General features: G+C 43.6%; 2 protein-coding genes across 7 annotated transcripts in view; one reads left to right on the forward strand and one right to left on the reverse strand.

Moving 5' to 3' along the window:
* The window catches only part of DRC9 (dynein regulatory complex subunit 9), a 36,303-nt gene extending 23,787 nt beyond the window's left edge, over positions 1–12,516 (reverse strand). Inside the window, exons 1-4 of one of the 4 annotated variants that reach the window (XM_084638793.1) lie at positions 12,341–12,480; positions 11,413–11,546; positions 8,509–8,587; positions 375–522 (exon numbers count right to left, since the gene is read on the reverse strand). In XM_084638793.1, coding sequence (XP_084494919.1) covers positions 375–522; positions 8,509–8,513 — 153 coding nt within the window. In that variant the 5' untranslated portion in view covers positions 8,514–8,587; positions 11,413–11,546; positions 12,341–12,480. Of the gene's footprint in view, positions 1–374; positions 523–8,508; positions 8,588–11,412; positions 11,547–12,340 lie in introns of all 4 variants that reach the window. The other 3 variants (XM_084638794.1, XM_084638795.1, XM_084638792.1) reach the window with 3 other exon arrangements.
* Positions 12,517–12,550: 34 nt separating this feature from the next.
* RPL35A (ribosomal protein L35a) lies at positions 12,551–20,166 on the forward strand. 3 transcript variants are annotated; one of them, XM_084638796.1, is made up of 5 exons: positions 12,551–12,652; positions 13,150–13,192; positions 15,216–15,368; positions 17,809–17,953; positions 18,965–20,166. In XM_084638796.1, exons 2-5 carry the CDS (start codon positions 13,182–13,184, stop codon positions 19,088–19,090), a joined length of 435 nt encoding a protein of 144 aa, XP_084494922.1. In that variant the 5' UTR covers positions 12,551–12,652; positions 13,150–13,181; the 3' UTR covers positions 19,091–20,166. The 3 variants fall into 3 exon arrangements, with proteins under 3 accessions (XP_084494922.1, XP_084494924.1, XP_084494923.1); XM_084638798.1 differs by having other exon boundaries at positions 12,552–12,652; positions 20,111–20,166; XM_084638797.1 differs by having other exon boundaries at positions 12,590–12,721.
* Positions 20,167–23,424: the final 3,258 nt, after the last annotated feature.

Consider the following 23,424-nt stretch of genomic DNA (forward strand, 5'->3'; position numbering starts at 1 on the left):
TTATTAGGGCCTCTGCGTGCTACTGAAATATAAGTATTAAAATCAGTCTACAGCTGAACAAGATGATGCATTTATAATAGCCATACTGGGTCAGACCAAAGGTCCATCTAGCCCAGTATCCTGTCTTCTGACAGTGGCCAGTGCCAGGTGCCCCAGAGGCAATGAACAGAACAGGTAGTCATCAAGTGATCCATTCCCTGTCGTCCTTTCCCAGCTTCTGGCAAACAGAATGTTCCTTCTCTCACGGGCTGTGGGGCACTTTACAATGAAAATATATCAACATTTATTTTTAAGAGGAGTCAAAAGAAGGTAAGAAGTTGTAGCATAAAGACAGGAAGGAAAATCAGAGAATTTAAAAAAATTGAGGCACCTACATTGCTGATGTCTGTCCTGCCTTCATAGGAAACTGGCATAATATATCCAAGAATAGCAAGCTGATCAAGACAGTCCTCCAGCACAGCACAGATTTGCACAGCTTCCAGAGGGGAGAATATTTCCATCTTTTTATTTGCCATGTTCTTGCTAAAAGGAACAAGCACAGCATGTGACGACAATGAGAGACAGCGTGGAGTTCGTAACAGCAGTTTAAGTAATAGTAGATACTTAAATGGCCTTAAATCTGCAGCCTTTCATCTCTTTTCTATTTTTTGCATAGCCTATCTTGCACTCATTACCCCAAACATCATGCTCCCCTAAGGGCTGCATTTGAACATAGTGGGAGCCTTAACTCACATTAACAAAATAGTTTCACAGCCACCCTCATCTTAGTTATGTTTGGGCAGCCTGAATCCTACAGCGCAATGCTCCAAATTGGGTCAAGTGGCCTGGCCCCCCCCAGCTCAGATTGGAGCATTTAGTACTGAGATTTGTAGACTCCCTATCCATATTCAAAATGAAGGTGCCTGCTAGCTATGTTGAACTCCATAGGCTGCACTTTTGCCAACTTATGCTTTAAACTGTTCCTCATCATTACCTGGAATATTTTTGGATCATCCCATTGACCTTAATACGAGCTGCTGGGAACTCAGCACTTTTTGAAAATCAGGGCAAGAGCCTACGTATGGACTGAGGAAATTAACTTTCACCTCCTATTTTTGAAATCTTGAACAAGTTTATTTCAATTCAAATGGAAAAAGTATGTTCATATACAAATCAGCATTCCCATGCCACGTTTGCAAATCAAACAACACAGCATTAGACTACACTGAAGCTAAATGGAAATTGACCAGCCTATTTTCTTTGTCCAAGCTGAGCAAAATACATAAGTAAACATCACCATAAACAGTGAGAAAAGTATGTTAGTAGCTTGAAAAGTAGAGATTTCAGTTTTGACTTTGTCATCTAAACTGTAACATAGGTAAAGACATTTTTATTGTACATACACAGGATTTTTAATCATACTATCCCTTTTAACAATAAAACAGGAGGAATGTGTCTTAGATTTAGCTTTTTGCAGCCAGTGGGTTTTTTAAAAGGCAAAATAAACATGATTGTGCTGAGATTCTCATACAATTTAAACTATTAATTTGTGCAGGTTATTTTTAAAGAAAAAGGAACAAATGCCAGTCAAGATCTTATGCAAACTTTATTTTTGCTAAGTAAGTTTCCAGAATTATTATTTGGTATTTGAATAGAAGCTTCTGGTCCATGTTACAACCCTCTTTCCCACCCCCACAAACCTCCACCATGCATGCGCACACACACAAAAGAGATTGTGTTTGTACAGCAACCTAGCACAATAGGACCCTGATTCTGATTGGGCCTTCTGGGTATTACAATAAAGTCTAATAATAGAAGTCTCCACTAGTCCTTCTCTGTCTGCTGTTGGACTTGGGCCATGTTTAAAATCTCTTGAACAAACACTCAAAGTCTGCAGAACATTATAATCCCAGTCTGCAAGCACACTCTGGAAATGGATCAGACCTGTGATTAATAGGGTTGAGGCACTGTTATGCTCTATGAATTCTAAAGAGGTTTAGATTCAGCCATACTCTGTATCTGCACTGCAGTTAGAGTGAGTTACTTTCTTCAGCAACTTCCTGACTTGAAGAAACTGTAATAATTTAATATTAGAATGTGAAATTAGTTTCAAATAGGCAGAAGATGAATATAATTTGTTAGCTCAGGCCTACCACATTTTCAGCGTCACAAAAGGTGGGGTGCAGTAAAAGGACCCTCTATTTTTAATTTGTCTGTTTCTTGACATTCTGTTTCATGGAGTATGTTCCTTGAAGATATTAATCCTTTCCAGAAGGTTTAACTAGCTCCTGATGGCATCTTCAGTTTGACTCTACAGAATCATAGAACTGCAGGGCTAGAAGGGACCTCAAGAGGTCATTTAGTCCATCTCCCAGTATTGACGCAGGACCAACAATATCTAGACCAGCGGTTCTCAAACTAGGGGCGCCGCTTGTTTAGAGAAAGCATCTGGCAGGCCACGCCGGTTTGTTTACCTGCTGCATCTGCAGGTTCGGCCGATCTTGGCTCCCACTGGCTGTGGTTCGCCGTTCCAGGCCAATGGGGGCTGCAGAAAGCAGCATAGGCCAAGGGAAGCGCTGGCTGCCCTTCCTGCAGGTAAACAAACCAGTGTGGCCCGCCAGGGGCTTTCCTTGAACAAGTTTCCCTATTTTGAGAACCACTGATCTAGACCATCCTTGACAGGTGTTTGTCCAACATGTTCTTAAAAACCTCCAATGATGGGCATTCCACAACCTTCCTTGGAAGCCTATTCCAGAGCTTAACTTCCCTTAGAGTTAGAAAGTTGTTCCTAATATGTAACCTAAATATCCCTTGCTGCTCATTAAGTGGATGGCTTCTTATCCTACTTTCAGTGGACTTGGAGAACAATTGATCACAGTTCTCTTTATAACAATTCCTAATGTAGTTGAAGACTTATCAGGTCCCCCTTTGGTCATCTTTTTCTCAAGGCTAAACGTCCAGTTTTTTTAACCTTTCTGCATAGGTCAGGTTTTCTAAACTTTTAAGCATTTTTGTTGCTCTCCTCTGGACTCTCTCTAGTTTTTCCACATCTTTCCTAAAGTGTGGTGCCCAGAACTGGACACGCTACTCTAGCTGAAGCCTTACCAATGCCGAGAAGAGTGAAACAATTCTCTCTCATGTCTTAGCACGCTCCTGTTTATACACTTGTAATAGGCCATACCTTTCTAGCACCCCCTTGGGGAGAGGGTGGGCACTGCTGCTGCCTCTCAGTCTAGGCTCAGGCCTCCAGCTGTGCTGTTCAAGGCAAATTGCAGGAGAGAGGGGAGCTAAAGGAATCCAAACAAAAAGTCTGTTTGCTTCCACAGCCCACAAAAACCAGCGTCCTAGGCCTTTGAGAAGTCAAAGGAAAGTACCAGCCCTTCTCCTTTCTGAGAGGACCTGGGAAGCCAACCCATTTCCCCAGTCAGTTACCCCTGCTGCCAGGAAGCTCTGAGTTGCAGTCCTGCTTCTACAAAGTACCACCCTGCACTTTGTCTTTAGTGTTTTGACACAGCAGCCTCCTCATATGAAGCTCTGACCACCACCTTCTTCATTCATTTTTAGCCAAGTTTTGGTTTTTTAAATATCCTTCTACAGCAAGGCTTTTTTGCACTATTGCATTTCCCTGACATTCTCACTAGTCCCTGTAGGGAAAAATCTTTGATTCTGGGCTGACTCAATTTTTCATCCAGAAACTTACTTTCTATAGAATATTTTTCACAATGCCATACAACAGTGATCACCATCCCGTAGATCGCAATCAACTGGTCGATCCTGGAGCCTCTGCCAGTCGATTGCGATCTCCGGCCACTAAAAGTCTGGCAGCATAAGGGCTAAGACAGGCTCACTGTCTACCCTGGCCATGCACTGCTCCCGGAAGAGGTCAGCACACCCCTGAGGTCCCGAAGGGGAGGGGCAGAGGTCTCCGTGCGCTGCTCCTGCCTGCAAGCATTGCCCCCCACAAGTCCCATTGGCTGGGAACGGGGAACTGCGTGATGGGAGCTGCAGGGGTGGTGTTTGCAGGCAGGAGCAGCACACAGAGCTTCAGGGGCATGCATGCTAGTCATTTCTGAGAGTGGCGTGGGGCCGGGGCAGGCAGGGAGCCTGCCTTAGCCCCGCTGTGGCGCCGACTGGGAGCCGCCTGAAATAAGTGCCGCCTGGCGGGAGCCTGCACCCCAGCCCTAAGCCCCCTCCTAGAGCCAGCACCCCATACCCCCTTCTGTACCCCAATCCCCTGCCCCAGGCTGAGCCCAGAGCCCCCTCTCACACTCCGAACCTCTTGGCCCTAGCCCAGAGCCTGCACCCTCTCCCGAACCTCAACTCCCTGCCACAGCCCGGGGAAAGTGAGTGAGGGTGGGGGAGAGTGAGTGATGGGGGGGGATGGAGTGAGCAGGCCAGGGCTTTGGGGAAGGAATGGGGTAGATCTTGGGTTGCACTTAAATTCAAAAAGCGATCTTGTGCATAAAAATATTGGAGACCATGCCATAGAACATCATTAACAGGTTCCTTGGCTTTGCACACATTACACAGCCCATCTTTATTTCTTTTTAATACGTTTAACTTATTATTCAAGGCACAATGACCTGTTAGCCCTTTAAAAAGGACTATGTCATTTTTCCTAACATGACTGTGGAGCATGGTATTATCTTCAATTTTTGATCATACATTCTAAAACCTTAAGTCCTTTTTTCCCCCCTTTAGTCCATAGTTCTTTCCATTCCTTCGCAAGCTCCTTTGTTACCACACTTTTGAATTCTTGTCTATTTAAAGGTATCTTAATATCTACCTCCTCATTTTTTCAGAGCTTATTTTGCTGCTTTGTCAGCCCTCTCATGTCCAGATATTCCGATATATACCAGAATCCATGCTATTGTTACACAGATACCTGCTTGCATTATTTCTGTAGTTAGGAACATTATTTCACTTATGTCATTTCTGCTTTCCAAATTCCGACTGTCATAATGCGGGACAGGTTCAAGTGCAGGTCAGTCGCACATCTTTTATCCAGGTTAGTGCCAACATTATCCTTATTAGTTCAGCCATCAGTGTGGTCACATAATTCAACAGTCTTTTAGATTTCTGGATTCCAAAACTAGGAACACAGAAGGCTGTTCCCACTCTACCCGTGCTGTCATCTTCTGATCCATCTGTATAGACTTTGCAAAGCTGGTCCCATTTTTCATAAATAACATTTCTGAATTTATTGGTCATAATAAGTGTTTTTTCCCTTTCCTTGTTTTTTCATGCAGTTCCAAATCCACAAATGGGGGAATAGCTGTTCAGCTGTGCTGCTGTAGTGCTTCAGGGTAGCCACTTACTAGAGACAGGAGAGGTTTTCCCATCACTGTAATAGTTAATCCACCTCCCCGAGACACTGTAGCTAGGTCGACAGAAGAAGTCTTCCATCGACCTAGCGCTGTCTACACCAAGGATTAGGTTGAGGGTTAACTACTTTGTGGATTTTTCACACCGCTGAGCAATGTAGCTGGGTCAACTTAACTTTTTAGTGTAGATCTGGCCTAAGAGTTGTTTTTGAGACTGAACCTAAAGCTTGGCATCCATAGTCTAAAACTGATCTGATCAATGCTCTGTACATCATTATCATCATCAATACCTTCTTTATCTGCACCCCATTTGTTTCCAGCTACGCTTTTGAGTAAGTTCATCCTACTTTTACACTTTTGTATGATATTGTCTGTGACCTGTACAATTTATTATCAAACACTACTCCTAGGACCACAACCTTTTGAACGATCTGAATTTTTTCACCGTAAAGAAATAAGTTCCAAACTTCTCTAATTTTCTTTCTGGTTAAAGGCATTCCCTTAATTTTTGCAAGTAAGAATTTAAATCCCCGATCATTTCCCCACTTAGAAATTCTTTGGAGTACCTCATTTGTCTTTTCCCATCTAATTTAAGTGTATTATGCTTAGTCTATATAGCACAGACATCTGCATGCTTTCTGGGAAGTCATTTATCATAAGGGAAAACAAAACAAGGCTGTAAATACGCCTTTGTGGAGTTCCATTTGTAAGCTTGTAGGTTTTTGATAAAGCTGTTCCCATTTTAACTAAAAAATGCCCTCCCTTATCCATCAAACCATTTCCCCTTTTATTCCAATTTTGGCTAGTTTATATAGGACGTCTTCCCTCTAGTATGCCAAATGCTTATTCAATGTCCAGGAAGACTGTTATCACAAAGTTCAAAGTCCTTATGCTTTTTTAAGCAGTTTCTAGTCTCATGATATGGTCAACTCTGCATCTTCCTTTTCTGAAACCACTTTGTACCTCAGTTAGACAGGAATATCATTTTTCTCCAAGTATTCCACTAGTCTTACATTTACACTTTTCCCCATGTTTTTACCCCACATGGGATGTGCGAGCAATAGGTTTATAAGCATCAGGTCTTGTATGTACCTTGCCTGGTTTCTTAACTGGCATCACCAATGCTTGTTTCTGTTCTACTGGCAGCAGTCCTTTTCCCCATATATTATTATCCACCCTACAGTGACCTGGCATCTTCCTTTTTAAAGAACCCACCCATATCTAGGCTTTGCAAGCCTCACAGGTGTACTTGGTTGAAGCAGATTGTGCCCTGAGAAGCTCTTTAATTATTTGCTGATGGGGGTGGGGACCTGTCTCACCACAACATCCCAGAATTATATTAACCTTTTTTGCAAGTGCAGCACATTGTTGGCTCATATTCAACTAGTGATTCACTAAAACCCCCAGATTATTTTCTGCAGAACTACTGCCTAGCTAGTAATTTCCCATTTTGTATCTGTGCATTTGATATTTCCTTCCAAAGCGAAGTACTTTGCACTTGTCTTTATTGAATTTCAGCTTCTTGGATTCAAACCAATTCACTGGTTTGTCAAGGTAGTTTTAAATTCTAATCCTGTCCTCCAAAGTACTTGCAACCCCTCACAGTTTGGTGTCATCTGCAAATTATATAAGCACACTCTCCACTCCATTATCCAAGTCATTAATGAAAACATTGACTAGTAAGAGACCCAGGGCTGACCCTTTTAGGACTCCACTAGATGTGCCCTCCCAGTTTGACAGTGAACCATTGATTACTCTTTGATCACAGCCTTTGAACCAGTTGTGCACTCACCTTATAGTAATTTCCTCTAGACCAGTGGTTCTCAAAGCCAGTCTGCTGCTTTTTCAGGGAAAGTCCCTGGCAGGCCGGGCTGGTTTGTTTACCTGCCGTGTCCGCGGGTTTGGCCGATTGTGGCTTCCACTGGCCGCGGTTCACCGCTCCAGGCCAATGGGGGCTGCAGAAAGCAGTGCGGGACAAGGGACGTGCTGGCCGCCCTTCCTGCAGACCCCATTGGCCTAGAGCGGCAAACAGCGGCCAGTGGGAGCCGCGATCGGCCAAACCCGCAGACACGGCAGGTAAACAAACTGGCCCGTTCCGTCAGGGGCTTTCCCTGAACAAGTGGCGGACCGGCTTTGAGAACTACTGCTCTAGACCAGTGGTTCCCAAACTGGGGTTCGTGAAATGTTACAGGGGGTTCTCGGGAAAAAATTCCATAATGGTGGACAGCGCTGTCCCTAGGGACCCTGGGCAGTACTGGGCCAGCAGCCTGGAGCCCCTGGACTTCCAAGAGCTAAGCAGATCAAAGCAAGCATATCTATCACACTGAGGAGATTTAAACTTCAAGACTCCTTAGAAGAAATGGAAAGGGAGGTGGATATGTTTTGCTGTTTTTAAAATTAAATAGGCAGCTAGTGTTGTTTTTAAAATTATGATGAAGAACAAGTTTAAGCTTTGTTGTAACGTGCATTGTTTGCCAGGACTGCGCAAGACCTGAACGCTTGTGTAGGAGGAACTCTGAGTTGGCTTCTTAAATCCCTTCCTGCTGTTTCACATCTGATACTCCTTGATGAAACCTAGGAGCCTTGTCTTATAACAGGCTTATTCAAAGTGTTACAAGCTATGAAAGTGAGATCTTGGAAGAGTGTTGCCATTTTCATAATGTAATAAAAATACTGTAATGATAAATAATAATAAATAGTGTATAATAAGCGTGTCATAAAAACAAATTTTATATTTGCAAGATCAATGCTTTTATAATTTATATTCAGGTAAATGAGAAAATCCCTGGAAATATTCATTTTTAGAAGGGGGTTCGCGAGACTTGACATTTTAGTGAAAGGGGTTCAGAGGTGGTTAAAGTTTGGGAACCACTGCTCTAGACCATATTCCTCTAGTATGCTTATGAGAATATCATGTGGGATGTGTCAAAAGCCTTACTAAAATCAAGGTATGTCATGTCTACTGTTTACCCCCATCCACTAGGCCAGTAACCCTATCCAAGAATGAAATTAGGTTGGTTTGGCATTTGGCTATTATTTATTATCCTATTATTCTCTAGGTGCTTACAAACAGATTATTTAATAATTTGTTCCAGCATCTTTCCAGGTATCAACGTTAGGCTGACTACTATATAATTCCCCAGGTCCTCTTTGTTCCCCTTTTTAAAGACAGGCACGATGTTTGCCCTTCTCCAATCCTCTGTACCTCATTCATCCTCCAGGAGATCTCAAAGATAATCACTAACGGTTCCAAGATTGTTTCAGCTTTGTCTCTTAAATGAACACTGTCAAAAGAAATCACATTTTAAAAAATGCCTTTACAACTGTTACTGATATGACCTAGATTGTTAAAACAAAGAATGTCAAAATACTTCCTACTTGTCAAAAAGAAAAGGAGTACTAGTGGCACCTTAGAGAGTAACCAATTTATTTGAGCATAAGCTTTTGTGAGCGACAGCTCACAAGCTTATGCTCAAATAAATTGGTTAGTCTCTAAGGTGCCACTAGTACTCCTTTTCTTTTTGCGAATACAGACTAACACGGCTGCTACTCTGATTCCTACTTGTCATCATTAATGATGTTTGTTTATTCTTTTCATTTAACTCTGACAGTGAAATTAGTCTAGTAAATCAAGTTAGTGTAAAAAAAAAATTTTTTTTTCTTATACTCAGAAACTAGTAATCCAAGGAAGAAGTGGAAAATACAAGTCCCTCTGACTGAATTTTGCTTGTTATAAATGCCTTAGATAGTTTCCCTTTGGATTAACGTGCACTAGTACAATGTTGTGGTAGAGATATGTTTTAAATTAAAAATGTGTTTTATTCATATTGACATTTTTTAAACAACCGAAATTTTGGGTCTAAACTACATGAGATGAGTCCCTTTGCATCTGGCTTATATAAAGTGTGCAGCCACAAAGATGACAATACGGTTCAAAAGATTCTCTGTGAAAGAGCTGTGACAGATGATTATGCCAGCAATCTTAAAAGAAGAATAAAATAGTTGAAGGTTCTTGTAGGAAAAACTGACTTCTTTTGGTACAAAGGCAGAATTTAATAGCTTCACCTCCTCCCCATCAGCAACTTCTATCCAGGAGATAATTAATTCAAGATATTAATGCCTTTTAAGAAAACTTAAAGCTGGAATGTAATGTTTCTCTAAAGCCTAATGTTGCCTTAGTTCCTCCTGTATGCTTCCTCGTATATCCATATACTCAGCAGATGTTGGTGCCAAACCCGTAAGCTCTGCCAGGGTTTATGTTCTATTATAGATGTAGAGGAAACCACTGTCTGGTGTACTGAGAAATATTACAAATAAGGAGCTCCTCTAGTTGAAGTCAACTTTTAAAGCTATACACACAGAAAAGACCATCCTGATTCAGTCACTGGCATCAACACTAATTATTGTACTCAACCGAACTCCTTGATCAAATCTTAATTACAAGAAAAGACAAGGTATGGGAAGAGACTCAGAGCTTCCCCCAAGATTTTGGGGTGATGAGCAAACTATCATATGCTCTCCCTTCTGTCCTAAAGGGAGGGGAAGTTTGGAAATAATTAAAAAAAAACAATATAAATGGTTTGGCCCGGTACCCCTTTGGGGATTACAGCCCACACATTGCTAGGTGAGAGCCTTGTAGTCATGTCTTTCTCCATCCTGCCACCTGGTAGATTGATACAGCTGCAGGCGTGGGAAACTCAGGAAACACCTTGCATCACTCTGAAATGCTCCTTTCAGCCAATTAAGAAGTGATGATAATCATGGGTACCAGTGAGGAAATTCAAAGCAGGGGCTGCCACTTGACTCCTAATTCACTGTGTTTTGCCAGCATATTGGCAGAGTCAGACTGGTGAGTTCACATAGCAGCTGAGGCTTAAATAAGAAAAGCCCTCGCTTTTATTGGACAATGGCTGTACAGAACCCTGACTAGCACTACGCATATCAGAAAGCAAGTTGCTGATTTTAAAAAATAAATATTGATACATGGCTGGAGGGGATGAGAACCTAGTGGAATTGAGTGGGGGGAGCATGGAAGAGCCCCCTTTGCAGAAGTTCCTACATAGAGTTTAGCCTGCATAGCATAGGTGAAGACAGGACTTCAGGGACATCCACTCTCTGTGGCACCAACCCCCTTGGAAACCTGTGGGATTTTTCAGGTAAGTTAAGTTTGTAAAGGCAGGGATCACATCCTTTGGCTGTACAGAGAGGAATCTAGCATGCTTTTTGGTGCTGTTAAAATAAGAATAATTAATACAAATTCCTTCAGCATTAACTTCCTTGCTCCATCTCTAATATAGAACCCTGTGAAGGGAATCCAGGAGCAGCAGCTGACCTGGAGTTCAGTGGCTGCGAACTCTTGCAGGAATCATATTATCAGGGCATGCTAACACAGAGGCAAGCATTTTCAGCATAGTTGGACCTCACCACACTGGATCCTCTCTAAGATACAGTGGTTCTAGGGCTCAACCTACTGATGCTGACAAAATAAGTAGGATTTGGCAAAGGGAACATCACTGATTTTCATGTTCCCTATGTGGGAGCAGTTGTAAACACAGTCAAAGCCGGCAAATGTGCTCTACAGTACATCATATTATCAGATGCCTGAAACAGTTCCTCCAGTGCTTTTTTTTAAAATGTCATTAATAGTGCTAAATCTTGCAAAGTGCTGAGTGTTTAAGTACTTTACTGCATCAAAGCCAGAGGGCTCAGCACCTTCTCAGATTGAACCCTCAGCCCCCAGGAGTGAGGAGTCTATCATAGAGTTGGTTAACATTTTCAAAGCATGTGAGCTACTTGGGAGCCTAAATCAAATTTTCAAAAGTGACTTAGTCACTTAGGAGCCAAACTTTCAGCAAAAGTCACTTCTGAAAATGGAGTTTAGGCTGCTAAGTCACTTATGGCACTTTTCAAAATTTTACACTAATTCATAATTTTACACTAATACAATAGCATTAGCTGCATGGGGGAAATGATAGATGTCAGAGACAAGGCCCTGATTCTAGAAAACAGCTAAGCACATGCTTAAGTCCATTCCTATTCAGGAAAACACTTAAGAATGTGCTTTTGTTCCAATAAGAAAAGGAGTACTTGTGGCACCTTAGACACTAACCAATTTATTTGAGCATGAGCTTTCGTGAGCTACAGCTCGCTTCATCCGCTGATTTTCTTTTTGCGAATACAGACTAACACGGCTGTTACTCTGAAACCTTTTGTTCCAATGAATCCCAAATCCTCAATCCAGATCTAAACAAAGGATTAAAAGTAAATTTTAAAGTTATTTACTATTACAGTAGCATTGAAGAAGCACCAGGGGCTGTCCCAGTGCATAGGAAGACACAGTCTCTTCTCCAAAGAGCTCACCGCCAAAAAAAAAGACCCAACACAGAGGTAGGGCTGCGGGCACAACACACATCAGCGTGATGGCTCATGCACATCTTATTGCACTTGTTTGTATTACACCCCCCAGCTGCCCCTCAACCCAGCCACTGTTAGTTGCTTCTCTTCGCTGGGTTAAAGGCCCCTTTTGAAAACCGGCTAGTTGGGGTTTAATCCTCCGCGGTTGCCCGTTTGTCCATCGTAACCGTGGCCTGCCCGCGGCTGCACTTTGCCCCCTTTCCAGTTCATTCCATGACTGGTGCCTGGTTTCTGTATGTTGTTAACCCATCCCCGAGGTTTCCAGGCTGTGTTTAACGGCGGGGGAGTGGGAGTTGCACCCACCATGGCCGTGGCATGGGCAGCCCCAGGGCGGGGGAGAAACGACTGCCCGCGTGGGCCCTCAACAGGAGGGGTCGGCTTGGCTGGTCTGAGCATGAGGTCTACAGGCCTTTGTGCTCCCTGGGGCCAGGGGCAGCATGGGGGACCCCATGCCCCCCCCCTCCCGCAAGGGGCTTCGACATGCTCCCGGTGGGCTGCCCGCTCTCTAGCTCCAGGGGCCCCACTGCCCTCCACCCGGGGGGGGGGGGGCCCTGCACTGGGATGCTCTCTCCCCTCCCCCCACTGGGGGGGTCTATTATCAGCGACAATCAGGAGAGACTCACACAGAGGCCTCAGGCTGGACAGAGCTGGTCTCCATAGCAACCACCAAACTCAGGGGGCCTATCCTCCAGATTGGTTTTTAGCGGGTGCCTGTCAGGCATAGCCGCTCAACCACGCCCTCGCAGGGTTTTTGCCTATGGAGAAAGGGGCAGAGAGGGATGGAGGGGCCGTCGCTGGAGTCTAGTCACCCTTCCACCGAGCGTTTTCTAGTCAGGCAGTATTAGGGTCGCCTAAAGGGTCCTTGCGATTTCATATCCCGGCGTGCTTTGCGGCCGCTCTCCCTTTCGCCGCCATCTTGGGTCGGAGGCGCGGGGGTGAGTCCCGGAGCGGAGGTCCCGCGGCTGGTGAAGCGGCCTTCTCCCTCCACCGTGGGGCGGGGGCAGGTGCGGCGGGGGCCGGGCTGTGGAGCGGGGGGCGCGTGGAGCGGGCAGGCGGCGGGATGAAGCCGATGCGGGGCGGATGGTGCTAGGCCCTGGGCTGAGCCGGCTCCGAACCCGGCGCCTCCCGGCTCTCACTCGCCCGAGAGGGGCCCGGGGGGCTTGACTGGACATCGCGGGGCTGCTGCCCTGATAAGGCCCGCGGGGTGGGGGCCTGGCCCGGCTAACGTAGGCGGCCGGTGCAGAGCTGGGTTCCCCCCTCAACTGGCCGGGCTCTAGCTGGGGGCCCCTGGTGCTGCTCCCCTCTCCAGCCGCCTAGTGGGGGAGCCTGGGATCCCGTGGGACGTGCCGGCCGCCGCGTGGGGGGGGGGTCATACAGCCGCTTGGTGCTAAATTCCCGAGTGTGGCGGCTAAAGTCTTTTTGTGCTTCGCAGCCCTGCTGGGAGCAGGACTTCAGGACGACACCATGTCTGGAAGGTGAGCGATGGGCTCTGAAAACTTCCTTTATTGTCGCTGGACACGTTACACTGGCTGGGGGGGCGGGCTTCGTAAATCACACACATTTCCTCTCCCTAGCCCCATCTCAGCTGTAGAACGTGTTGTGTTAAACCTAACTAAGCTCTGACCCTCCGTTGTGATGTGGTTGTCATGACCGATACTATTCTTCCTGTCCCAAACATCTGTCAGCTAGAAAATCTTGCCCTGCCTGTTACGCTGCACAGTTGTGTCTGGATCAGTATGTTCTTAGACATCTTGACGCTTATCCCACGCTGCTGCACAGCGCACTGCAGTTCGCAGAGTGCTCTGCACAGACCAAGGAAGGAGGACTGGATAATTAGGTCACACGGACATAGTAACTGGGCCTGTCTATGCGTCAAGAGTTGTTAGAATCTGATTGCAACCTACTGATGTGTTACAGTTGGAAGCTACCTGTCTTGTTCATGGATGCAAACTGCATATGCAATTACCTGTGTTACAGTTTGGTTATGGAGTTAAGTGTAGCCTGGACAGATCTCTACTGTAAAAGTAACTATGTTAAGAAACCCCTTTATAGTATAATTGCTTAAACATAGTTTCTCAACATAAAACCGACCATACTGGATCAGACCAATGGTCTGTCTAGCCCAGTATCCTGTCTTTTGACAGTGGCCAATACAAGGGCTTCAGAAGGAATGAACAGAACAGGTAATCATCAAGTGATCCATCCTGTGTCTCCCATTCCCAGCTTGTGGCAAACAGACTGGATGCTTCAGAGCATGGTTTTGCATCCTTGCCCATCTTGGCTAATAGCCATTGATGGACCTATCCTCCATGAACTTAGGTAGTTCTTTTTTTGAGACCCTGTTATAAATCTTGGCCTTTACAACATCCTCTGGCAAAGAGTTCCACAGGTTGTGTAAAGAAATACTTCCTTTTGTTTGTTTTAAACTTGCTACCTATTAATTTCATTTGGTGACCCCTAGCTCTTGTGTCATGAGGAGGCGTAAATAACACTTTCTTATTTAATTTTTCCACACCAATCACAAATTTATAGACCTCTATCATATCCCCCCCGCTTAGGCATCTCTTTTCCAAGCTGAAAAATCCTGTTTTGTTAATCTCTCCTCATATGGAAGCTGTTCCATCCCCCAATCATTTTTGTTGTACATTTTCCAATTCCAATATATACACCTTTTGAGATGGGGTGACCAGATCTGCACACAGCATTCAAGATGTGGGCTTATCATGGTTTTATATAGAGGAAATGTGATATTTTCTGTCTTACTATCTGTCCCTTTCCTAATGATTCCCAACATTTTGCTTTTTTGACTGCTGCTGCACATTGAGTGGATGTTTTCAGAGAACTATCCACAATGACTCCAAGATCTATTCCTTGAGTGGTTCCAGCAAATTTTGACCCCATCTTATATGTATAGTTGGGGTTATGTTTTCCAATGTGTATTGCATTTATCAACATTGAAGACCTTAAACATATTTTAAGTGTCCTGAATTGTGCTAAAGACTTGGACTGGTCACAGCGGACATGATTATGTTTTCTCCCACCCATTGACGCTGGGATGCAGTTATGATTTAACCATGTTGAAAGAGAACATTTTAACTAAGTTGTTTGACATGGTGACTTTTGTGGGATAGCAGGCCCCAAGTTCTTAATCTATTTCACCATGTATGGAATATACTGTCTATCCCTTTGGGATCTTGCGACAAGTGTTTGTGTGTTTAAAAAAATGAAAATAACGTTTTTTTAGAAATGGTTCTAGTATAAAAAAGGAAGGAAGGAGAAGGCTAGTGCAGGATTTTTATAATTGATGTCTTGTGCTAAAGAAGCTGCACTTTGTGAATGTGGGGGTATTTGCTCAAGGGAAGCACTGTTCCTTTTTCCCCTGTATGCTTTCTACTAGCATGATATCTAATTATTTCAGAAAGTTTTGTTCAGAAAACGTATTCACGTGCAGTACGCTTTAGTGGTTGGCAATTCATTAATATGTTCAATATTTCCTAGACTGTGGTCCAAAGCCATTTTTGCTGGCTATAAGCGTGGCCTCCGAAATCAGAGGGAGCACACTGCCCTTCTGAAAATTGATGGAGTTTATGCCCGTGATGAGACTGAATTCTACTTGGGCAAGAGATGTGCCTATGTATACAAAGCTAAAAAGTAAGTAGCTGAACTCCTTGTTGTTATGCCAAATAGGACTTGTAAAAATTGTCGTAAAAATTGATCAGGCCACAATAAATGTATTTGCATACCTGTTGCCATGATAATGGTGAAACAAACAAAATGGCCAAGTAGAATTGTGCAAGACAGGGTTCAGTTTTGGAGATTTAGTTTTTGCTTTCACAATTCTAGGTACCAAATTAATTCAGTTATTAAATGATAATGTGTTAAACATCAGTATGATTGCTCTTGTAGAAATGCTGGGTTAGAAGACTAACGGTTCTGGTAAGAGTGATGGGTTGGACATGAGTCTTCTCGCCTCCAGGATACTGGTGTGAACTGAAGTCAAGTCAGTAATGGACTGGACTGAAGTGTCCTTCACTGTTGTACTTCAGTGCTTTAAGTGACAGAATTAATATCATCCCCTTCAGTGAGGGTTTGCTTTGTAACCTGAAGGGATTTAATCAATCCTCATCTGCTTCTGGGAGTGCATATAACTGATCACCATCATTGCTGCTGCTGTTACTATGCTGATGGATGCCCCAGAAGTACTGTAGGTTTGATACATTTGTGGTTATTCCCTTCTCTACTTGCATAGCAGGTTGAATTTTTCTATTGATGTGGACCTTGATGCAGATATCTGTGCCTTTGTTACTTCCTGATTAGATTACTTTAAGGCAGTGATTTTCATCCTGTGCTCGAACCCCTGAGGGTCTGCAGACTATGTATGAGGGGTCCACAAAAAAGTGTTACCATAGAACTGTGGTTTTCAATCTGTGGTCCCACGGACCCCTGGGAGTCCACAGACTATGTCTAAGATTTCCAAAAGGGTCTACACCTCCATTTGCAATTTTTTAGAGGGGTCCATAAATGAAAAAAGGTTGAAACCACTGGTTTAAGGCACAGCTAGTGCAGAATGTGGTTTCCCATTTAGAATGTTTCATACAGCGAGTGCTTTTTCCCTGTGCTCCAGAGACCATTCTGGCTTTTATTATGTTTCTGGGTGCAATTCAAGGTTCTGATTTGGACCTGGACATCTTAGAAACCTCTCCTTTTCCTCTACAGTTAAAGTCACAGGAGTCACTCAAATTGATAACTTCTACATTAATACATCTAAAAGGATTGAGGGAATCAGGGCATGCTTAGTGGGAAGCCCTCTTCTTCCCTTTGATAGTTTGCCAGACACACAGAGTGAAGCATTTCTCTTCTTGTGTTTTAACAGAAGTGGGTTGGACCGCGTGAGGGTTTTGATTTTTCTTGCAGGTGGTCTGGGGATAGGTTAGAGTCTTATTACATGATGTGAATTGTAATTACTGTTGCATATGGCTTTAAGCTGTGCTCCCAGTGGATTAGATTGTTAATGTGTGAATTTAAAGCTAGTGAACACTAAGGTTATTGATAGCAGCCGTGTTAGTCTGTATCCGCAAAAAGAAAAGGAGTACTTGTGGCACCTTAGAGACTAACCCATTTATTTGAGCATAAGCTTTCGTGGGCTAAAACCCACTTCATCGGATGCATGCAGTGGAAAATACAGTAGGAAGATAGATATATATATACACACACACAGAGAACATGAAACAATGGGTGGTGTTGTACACACTAACGAAAGTGATCAGTTAAGGTGAGCTATTACCAGCAGGAGAGGAAAAAAACCTTTTGTAGTGATAATCAAGAATTCTAATGTGTAATATTGTTTGCGTGAATATATATTATAGTTATTTACAAATCATCCAGTAAATCACTAGGCAGAATACTTTCCCCAGTTAGTACCAGTACTGGAAATAGATACAGTGTTTGGAATGGATCAGAGGGGAGTGATTGAAGCCTGCAAATCCCAGACATAGCAGTTCTGAAAGGTAAATCTAAGATAGGAGGCTAATCTACACACAAAACTTGCACTGGTTTAACTAGTTGATTTAGTTTAAACTGGTGCAAATCTCTGTGTGGACACAACTCAACAAGTTTGCCAGCTGGCTTATATCTATTTAGTTTGATTTAATTCTGTAAATTACTGACTTAATATAAGCCAGGTAGAATACTGTTGCTTGAAGGATGTTTTGTAAAGGGACACTGTTAGGTTCACCCACAACTTGATGGGGCAAATGTACAGACATGTTTTCGTGCTTTTATGTTTGGATTTAAACCCGTTGCCCTATTGTATTTGCAATCCAAACATCACCACCTCATGCTAATGAGATCACCAAAAAATCTCTTCAAAATGTGCATTTCTCCCAGCTTGGATGAAAGCAAATCTGCATTATGAGTGACCAAATAAATGTTTCTAAACTTTGAGTTTGACCATTCCAAGGGAGCCATGACAATAGAAGGAATGAAACTTCTTTTAAAAGGTGGTGGTTTTAACCTGCCACTGTTGCTTTAAGTAGACCGTCACTTGGTTTGAAGTGGAATGCCCAGGAGTTAACAGTCTTCTGTTTGTTAGCAATACCGTGACCCCTGGTGGGAAGCCCAACAGAACACGAGTGATCTGGGGGAAAGTAACACGTGCCCATGGAAACAGTGGCATGGTTCGTGCCAAGTTCCGGTCCAACCTTCCTGCCAAGGCCATTGGGCACAGAATCAGAGTGGTGAGTAGTTTTTCCTAACAGCTTTGAACCTATAGTGATGATTTTATTTTAACTAAATTATACCTTTTGGGATACAAGATTTTCAAAGAACACTGAGAAAATGTTACATTGGTGGAGGGGAAATATACAAAAATTCCCTTTCCCCTGTTTCCAGTGTGCATCTTCCACAGGGCCTGTCATAGGTGCATGTTGGGACCTGTACTCTGGCAATGGGAAAGGTTTAACTTCACTGTAATCACCCCTCAAAGATTATTTACTTTTGCTTTCTTTTCCCTCTCCCTCAAACTTTGTATATCTAATTCTTTCTTCTCCTCTCTCCCCGAGTCTCCTGGTCCACTCTCCCTTTTATTTGGGTCAGGGTGTTCTGGGGTCTTTTTTTTACTTTCCCTTATCTTCCCCAAGTGCCCTCACCGTATCAGCCCTGCTTCTGGCTGAGGACTAAATGAATCTCTCCCAAGTCCAGTCATGGACCCAAAACTCACATGTGCTGTTACCCATGCACCTCCAGGATAACCTCCTCCTTGGCTGGCTGTCTCTCACCACTCAAACTGTTGCTCCTGTACACACTGTCATCCTAATTATATTGTCAAGAACAGTATCAGAGTGAGATGTGACCCTGCTCAGCTTTCGTTATCCTGTAGAAAAACCACTGTAGGAGGAGCACAAGTACTATCCTTCATTGCAGCTGGGCAAAAGAGAGCAGTTATCCTCTCATTCCCCCAGCTAGGTTCGAAGATTGTGCATGGGCTACCCCTGCAAAGAGCACTTGCCAAAGACTGAGCCATGTTCTGTGCTCTTTCATTCTTCCATGTAGAACAGGGGTGGGCAAACTACAGCCCACGGGCCAAATCTGGCCCGCCAGCCATTTTAAGTCAGCCCTTGAGCTCCCACTGGGTAGCAGGGTCTGGGGCTTGCCCTGCTCCAGCACTCCAGCCAGGGAGCAGGGTCAGAGGCCGCTCCACACGGCTCCCGGAAGCAACGGCATTGCCTACCTCCAGCCTTTACCCTTAGGGGCAGCCATGGGCCTGCAAGCTGCCCCCACCCCAAGTGCTGCCCTGCAGTTCCCATTGGCCAGGAACCACAGCCAATGGGAGCTGCAGGGGTGGTGCCTGCGGATGGGGCAGCGCTTCCACCTAGAAGTCAGAGAAGGGACATGCCGCCACTTCCGGAAGCCACTTGAGGTAAGCACTGCTCGGAGCCTGCACCCCTGAGCCTCTTCCCACTCCCCAGCCCTGATCCCCCTCCAGAGCACCCTACTGCACCCCAAACCCCTCATCCCCAGCCCCCCCCAGAGCCTGCACCCCTTCCCATTCACCCTCCCCAGCTCAGAGCACCCTCCTGCACCCTGAACTCCTCATTTCTGGCCCCACTCCGGAGCCCGCACCCCCAGTCAGAGCCCTCACCCCCTCCCACACCCCAGCCCCAATTTCGTGAGCATTCATGGCCCGCCATACAATTTTTATTCCCAGATGTGGCCCTCGGGCTAAAACGTTTGCCCACCCCTGATGTGGAATCATCACTACTTCAGGGAATGTAGGGCTGGAAGGAATCTTGAGAGGTCATCTAGTCCAGCCCCCTGCTTTGGCAGAACCAAGAGAATCTAGACCATTCCTAACAGGTGTTTGGCCAACCTGTTCTTAAAAGCCTCCAATGGTGCGGCTTCCACATCCTGCCTTGTAAGCCTATTCCGGAGCTTATCTACCATTATAGTTAGATCTTGGAGTCACCTGCAAATTAAATAAGCATATTTATTTGGGTAATCTATTATCCAAATCATTAATGAAAATATTGACTAGTACCAGGCCCCTGCGTGACCCCACCCCCAAATACCACATCCCTGTTTGATAATGAACCATTGGTAACTACTCTTTGAGAATGGTCTCAGCCAGTTGTGCACCAGCTTACAGTAATTTTGTATAGACCTCATTTTTCTCCTTTGCTAATGAGAATGTCAGGTGGCACCGTATCAGAAGCCTTACTAAAATCAAGATAGCACACCTACCACTTCCCTCCATCCACTAGACCAGTAACCTGTCAAAGAATTCTCTATGCAGACTCCTAGCTATCCGCATGGGTATTTAGAGAATGATTAATTAGAAATATGTGTTAACATTTTAGTTTAGTAACAAGATCTAACCTGATGTTTTTGTTTTTCAGATGCTGTATCCATCTAGGATCTAAATTTTTACTAAAAATAAAATTCAGAAATTGTTCCTTTTTGTATATTTTGTTTTTAATGATTTCTTATGACCTTCAGCTGGTGTGGGGGATAACTAGTTCACTTTCAGTTGTTTCTACAAGTGTTACATAATCCACAAAACAGGACAATGGCCTAGTAATAGCAGATGATAAAGGGAGGAATTGGATTTGTTACTGACCAAAGCATCAAAAGAGAAAATTACCTCTTAAATGAAAATAGATCACAATGAATGGCTGTTATCTACCTGTGGCTTTTTTCCTGCAACTCCCATCATGGTATCTAAGTGCTCTTCAATAAAAGTTTAACATCTCAAAATTGTGCATGTAAACTGAAAACAAATGCAACTTTCATACAGTATTTGAAAAACACTTTGCCTGCTTACTAAAATGAAAGCTCAAAGTTTTGTTTCTCTTGCACTGGTTGATGATTCTTCTGACAAATCCATGTAGATAATACAGTTCTGTACAGTTACAGTTTGTAATTTCACGTGTAATACAGAATTCAGTTTATTTGCCAAGATTCAGATTGGTTCAACTCACATTTAAAGATGTAGTGGCTTCTTGAGATACTCACGAGGACTTTAGCACCCTTGAACAATCCTCTGGTTCTCACCTACCTCTTAACTTCCACTTTATGTAGTTTAGTTACACACCTGCCACCTGTTTGAAATCCCTTCATTCTCCATCACCACAATGCATGTTTCCTCTGCACAAGTCTTGACTTGCTGTTTTCCAGGATTGTTAGATATTGGTTATCCGCTAGACTTTTAACAAGAAAAAAATTCTTATTTAAGAACATAAGGGCCATACTGGGTTTCTGGTTCTTTTTTTTAACCCTGTTGTAGTCTTGGCCTTCACAACTTCCTCTGGCAAGGAGTTCCACAGATTGACTGTGCGTTGTGTGAAGAAATACTTTTTGTTTTTAAACTTGCTGCCTATTATAGACCTCTATCATATCCCCCCTTAGTCGTCTCTTTTCCAAGCAGAAAAGTCCCAGTCTTATTAATCTCTCCTCATATGGAAGCCATTCCATCCCCCAATCATTTTTGTTGCCCTTTTCTGTATGTTTTCCAATTCCAATATATCTTTTTTGAGATGGGGCGACCACATCTGCAAACAGTATTTAAGGTATGGGTGTACCATGGATTTTTCTCTTTTAGTATCCATCCCTTTCTTGATGATTCCCAACATCATTAGCTTTTTTGACTGCCCCTGCACATTGAAAAGGAGGACTTGTAGCACCTTAGAGACTAACAAATTTATTTGGGCATAAGCTTTTGTGAGCTACAGCTCACTTCCTCAGATGCATGCAGTGGAAAATACAGGGGGGAGATTTTGTATACACAGAGAACATGAAACAATGGGTGTTACCATACACACCGTAATGTGTAATGACATTTGCAAACTGGACACCATTAACTTAGGCTTAAATAAAGACTGGGAGTGGATGTGTCATTACACAAAGTAAAACTATTTCCCTGTGTTTATTCCCCCCACCCCCACTGTTCCTCACACGTTCTTGTCAACTGCTGGAAATGGCCCGCCTTGATTATCACTACAAAAGGTTTTTTTCTCTCCTGCTGGTAATAGTTCACCTTACCTGATCACTGTATGGTAACACCCATTGTTTCAAGTTCTGTGTATATAAAATCTCCCCACTATTTTTCCACTGCATGCATCCGATGAAGTGAGCTGTAGCTCATGAAAGCTCATGCTCAAATAAATGTGTTAGTCTCTAAAGTGCCACAAGTCCTCTTTTTCTCTTTGTGGATACAGACTAACATGGCTGTTACTCTGAAAACTGCACATTGAGTGGATGTTTTGAGAGAGTGACTCCAAGATCTCTTTCTTGCGTGGTAACAGATAATTTACACCATCATTTTATATGTATAGCTGAGATGTTTTCTGGTGTGCATTACTTTGCATTTATCAACACTGAATTTAATCTGCTATCTTGTTGCCCAGTCACCCTGTTCCGTGAGATCCCTTCGTAGCTCTTCGCAGTCTGCATTGGATTTAATTATCTTGAGTAGTTTTGTATCGTCTGCAAATTTTGCCACCTCGCTGTTTACCCCTTTTTCCAGGTCATTTATGAATATGTTGAATAGGACTTGTCTCAGTACAGACCCCTGGGAGACACCACTATTTACCTCTCTCCCTTCTGAAAACTGGCTTAAAATCAATATACTGCATTTACTTTACTTCATGTATGTTTAGGACTGGGTTTGTTAAACATGCAGGGAAGAAAAACAATTGTAAGTTCTTTGGGGCAGAAGCTGTCACTGTAAAGTGCCTAGCACAATAGGGCCCCAAGTCAGGACCACTAGGCATTAATCATAATACAGATGTTAAATAATTTAAGTTTGATTTCAAGAGTAACAGGTCATTTTGGGAAAGGGTGGGATTGTGACATCAGAGATCACCTGGCCAATCCACATACAGTTCAGCAGCAAATTTGCCTACTGCAAACAGTTTGATTACAAGACTCTTAGAAAAAGCTTTCCTCTCTAGATGGTAACACAGGTAAGTTACCTTAGAACTGGCCATAGGTAACAGATACATTAATCCTGTTTAAGATGCTGAAAATTGATACTCAGTCACATTGTGTTAGTGAAATGTAGCCCTCTGTTCATGCTTGTGGAATCAGGGACTTTTTAATCTGGCAGTGGAACTGTTGCTAATCTATTAAATATCGATTATATGTCCTTTTCCTGGTGAGTGACACAATGTGTATAATTCACCTTCTGGTCTATTTCTGGTGTGAGAAGTATGAGTTTGTCTCTCCCAACCTCCCTTGTTAGGGGAAAGTCTTTCATGTTCTCTTTCCCTCCTTTGCCTCTGGAGGCAGGGTAGCATAGTGTATACAATAGCCAGTTTTCACCTTGTCTGAGGCCCTGAAGCAAGAACTTCTGGGCTCTTCATTGTGTCTCACGCTATTTAAATGTAATCTCTTTTAAAAGATACAGCAGAAATTAAAGCTGGTCAGAGGTGACAAATCATGTTTAGATGTGTGGCCTGTGAGGGGAGAGTGAGAAGTTTAAGATCTTTATAGAGGCAACAAAGAGGAGGAGGGGACGTAGAGATGCAGAGAAGGTAAAATCTGCTCTCCCTGGCGGGCCTCTCTTACTCTGAGAACGGGACATTTAAGGAAGCTGAAAGGCAACAATTTTAAAACCAATAGTTTTTCTTTTAAGCAAAACACAACCTGTGCAATTCTCTCCCACAAGATACCAGAGTCCAAGAGTTTACCAGGATCTGATATATGGATGACA

This window comes from Lepidochelys olivacea (genome assembly GCF_965140295.1).
Source record: "Lepidochelys olivacea isolate rLepOli2 genome assembly, chromosome: 9".
NCBI lineage: Eukaryota > Metazoa > Chordata > Testudines > Cheloniidae > Lepidochelys > Lepidochelys olivacea.

Bases quoted from the DNA above. Each gene is read 5' to 3' on its own strand.
- RPL35A (XM_084638796.1), top strand. The intron at 15,369-17,808 runs GTAAGTAGCTGA...TCTGTTTGTTAG, and splicing joins TATGTATACAAAGCTAAAAA to CAATACCGTGACCCCTGGTG. The intron at 17,954-18,964 runs GTGAGTAGTTTT...CTTTACCCTTAG, and splicing joins TTGGGCACAGAATCAGAGTG to GGGCAGCCATGGGCCTGCAA.